We start from the raw sequence: 3,143 nt of genomic DNA on the forward strand, positions 1-3,143 counted from the left end.
TAATTATTAACATTTTGGTCATGTTTGTTACATTGTTTTTATATTAAGATTAGAGGAACAAGTGCGCATAAGAAAATAGGGTGCATGAAAATCATGTAAATAAATATCATATGCTTCTTATTGTTTGATTAACTAGTTTTCCAGGTATCGACATGTTGGGGTGAAACACAATCCTGTAGAAAATATTATATAATTATTATCTACAAATATTTCCATAGATTTTATGTTGGCTTTTGTAGAAAAATCATTAGATAAACTTTACTACATAAATATTAAGCAGAAATGCTAATGATACTTTCAAATGATAAACAAGTTTTGCTCATATGATTTTTATTTAATAGCAGAGTAGAGAACATGCAGCTTGTTTAAATAGCTTTTTTGTGCTTTATTTATGCTTTATTATATGTTATCTGATTGGCTTAATTTTACAAATATTCATGAAAGCAAAATTTTACTGGTTATAATTATCCAATCTTTTTAAGTAAACCTCCAAGTGCACTACCAACCAAACCTAATACTGGCCCTATAATGCGTTTCTCTTTTTCCTCTTGATTGAAGCCTCTGGTTTCCTTTTCAGAAGCTTCCTCTGGATGTTCGAAGGAATCTAGATCACGCATTGCGGCTTCCAGTCTTTTCATCACTTCACGTTCTTCAGCTGTTCTCTTCCCATTTGCAAAATGCTCAGCCAATCCTTTAGCCAAGCCTTTTAAACCTACTTTAGCAGCACTTAGGATGGATGCTCCTATACCTCTGATTTCCCTCAGTGATTCTTCTTCTAAAACATCCCTCTGACTCAGAGACTGTATGTCGTTCTCTTCACTAAAAATAAATAAATAAATAAATCAGATTGGTAAACTAATGTTATGACTTTAACATTTTAAGATTAAACTACTTATTGTTTTTTAAAATATATTTTATTTTCTGAAAGCACAGTTCTACCTAATTAGGACAGACGGACACACCTGGTGCTCTGAGGGCTTTTGCTTAGTCTGTAGTACCACTGAGCAAATAACAGACATCAGTAATTGCTTATAAAAAAACAGTTACATTTTTTAACCCCTTAACAACCAGCGCCGTACCCTCTACGTCGCTGCAGTCCTGGGCTTCTCTCTCGATGTCACTAAAAATAGCGAGATCACATGGGGTACATTGGGCACTGCTGAAATAGAGTTGCAGAGTTACCGATGCAGAGAGGGGGAAAAAAAAGCTGCGTCAGAGAAGGGGAAGGAGGGAGGAGGGGCAATGAGGGGGATCCTATGTGGGATCCGTTGAGGGAAAGAGATCTGGGAAGGTGAGGGGGGTATGGTAATAAGTGGGGGCAGCTACACTACAGAAAAAAATGGGTGACATAAATTAAAAATGAGGTCAAACTGGGTACTGGCAGACAGCTGCCAGTACCTAAGATGGTGTCTAATAGGTAGAGGGTGGAGGGTTAGAGAACTGTTCGGGGGGATCAGGGAGGTTGGGGGTAAGGGGGGATTCTACACTGCAGAAAAGATATATAAAAAAAAATTATATATATAAAAAAGCCTTTTATTTTAGTACTGGCAGACTTTCTGCCAGTACTTTAGATGGGGGTGACCATTGTGGGGTGGGAGAGGGAAGAGAGCTGTTTGAGAGGCAATAGGGGGTAATTAGGGGTGGATCGGGAGGGGGGATGTGTCAGGTGGGAGGGTAACCTGTACACTAAAGCTAAAATTAACCCTACAAGCTACCTAATTAACCTCTTCACTGCTGGGCATAATACAAGTGTGGTGCACAGCAGAATTTAGCAGCCTTCTAATTACCAAAAGCAATGCCAAAGTCATGTATGTCTGCTATTTCTGAACAAAGGGGATCCAAGAGAAGCATTTACAATGATTAGTGCCATGATTGCACAAGATGTTTGTAAATAATTTCAGTGAGTAGCCTAAAATTGTAAAAAAGGTAACAATTTTTTTTTAATTGGTCACATTTGTTGGTGAAATGGTGGCATGAAATATACCAAAATGGGCATAGGTTAATATTTGGTTTGTCTACTAAAAAAAATATATAGTTTTGATAGGTAAATATAAAAAAATGCTCTATTTCTGTTTAAATGTAGTGATGCCAAAAATGCTCTGGTCTTTTGGGAAAGTTTTTGTCTGAAATGCCCAGTCCTTTAAGGGGTTAAATTGGGTATTTAGGCATTTGTATTTGTACCAAATTAGTTTAAGTTAATAAAAACTGATTATTTCTCTCTCTCTCTCTCTCTCTCTCTCTCTCTCTCTCTCTCTCTCTCTCTCTCTCTCTCTCTCTCTCTCTCTCTCTCTCTCTCTCTCTCTCTCACTCTCACTATTTAGCTCTCCTGTTCAAGTGCACACCGCTGGGAGTACATTTTTTAAGTGGGTGGCTTAGCTTTTTTTTACAAGTTGAAAGTAAAAAGTTAGCTTCCTTTTAACATCTTACTACATTTTTGTGCTCTTATCATATAATGTAATGTGTATTTGTACTGGATGGAAAATGGAAGCAGATAGCACTTTACATTAGACACATTTTTGAAAGCTTTATGTCACCAAATTATTACCACATATGGAAATATGACCATTGCATTTTTAAGAATTTAGTATCTCTTTTGAATATTTAGTAGTTTCTCTGAAATAAAATATTCATATCTAAAATAAATAGTTTTGATAGTTCTTTCCTTGAATATTTATTTTACCTTCGTGCATATGCAGATGCTATTAAAATGGACACTGCAACTATGTACTTAAAATTCATCTTTACCTGTTAAAAGTAAAGAAAAAAAAAACAATTAGAACCATATCACATTTTTACTAAATGTGTTGATTTAAATCTCATTAAAGAAACATTAAAACACAATTACATTAAAGTCAAAATTAAAATATCATGATTCAGATAGAGCATATGCAATTCTAAACTGCTTTCCATTTTACTGCTGTTGCTTTGTTTACTTGGTATCCATTGTTGATAAGCATACCTAAGTAGGCTCAGGGACTGGAGCTAGCTGCTGATTGGTGGCTGCACAAATATGGCTGTTGTCATTGGCTTACAGATGTGTTCAACTAGCTCCAAATAGTGCACTGCTACTCCTTCAATAAAGGATACCAATAAAATAAAGCTAAATTGATATTAGAAGTAAATTGCAAAGATGTTTAAAAATG

The 3,143-nt window shown here is 35.5% G+C and overlaps 1 protein-coding gene across 1 annotated transcript; it reads right to left on the reverse strand.

Annotated features, from left to right (window-relative positions):
* Window positions 1-313: 313 nt before the first annotated feature.
* Window positions 314-2,740, reverse strand: LOC128651645 (bombinin-like peptides 1). The gene is made up of 2 exons (XM_053704646.1): window positions 2,681-2,740; window positions 314-819 (listed from the first exon to the last, which is right to left on the reverse strand). The coding sequence occupies exons 1-2, from the start codon at window positions 2,737-2,739 to the stop codon at window positions 465-467; spliced, it is 414 nt and encodes a 137-aa protein (XP_053560621.1). The 5' UTR covers window position 2,740; the 3' UTR covers window positions 314-464.
* Between the last annotated feature and the right edge of the window lie 403 nt (window positions 2,741-3,143).

This window comes from Bombina bombina, chromosome 3 (assembly GCF_027579735.1).
Source record: "Bombina bombina isolate aBomBom1 chromosome 3, aBomBom1.pri, whole genome shotgun sequence".
Classification (NCBI taxonomy): domain Eukaryota; kingdom Metazoa; phylum Chordata; class Amphibia; order Anura; family Bombinatoridae; genus Bombina; species Bombina bombina.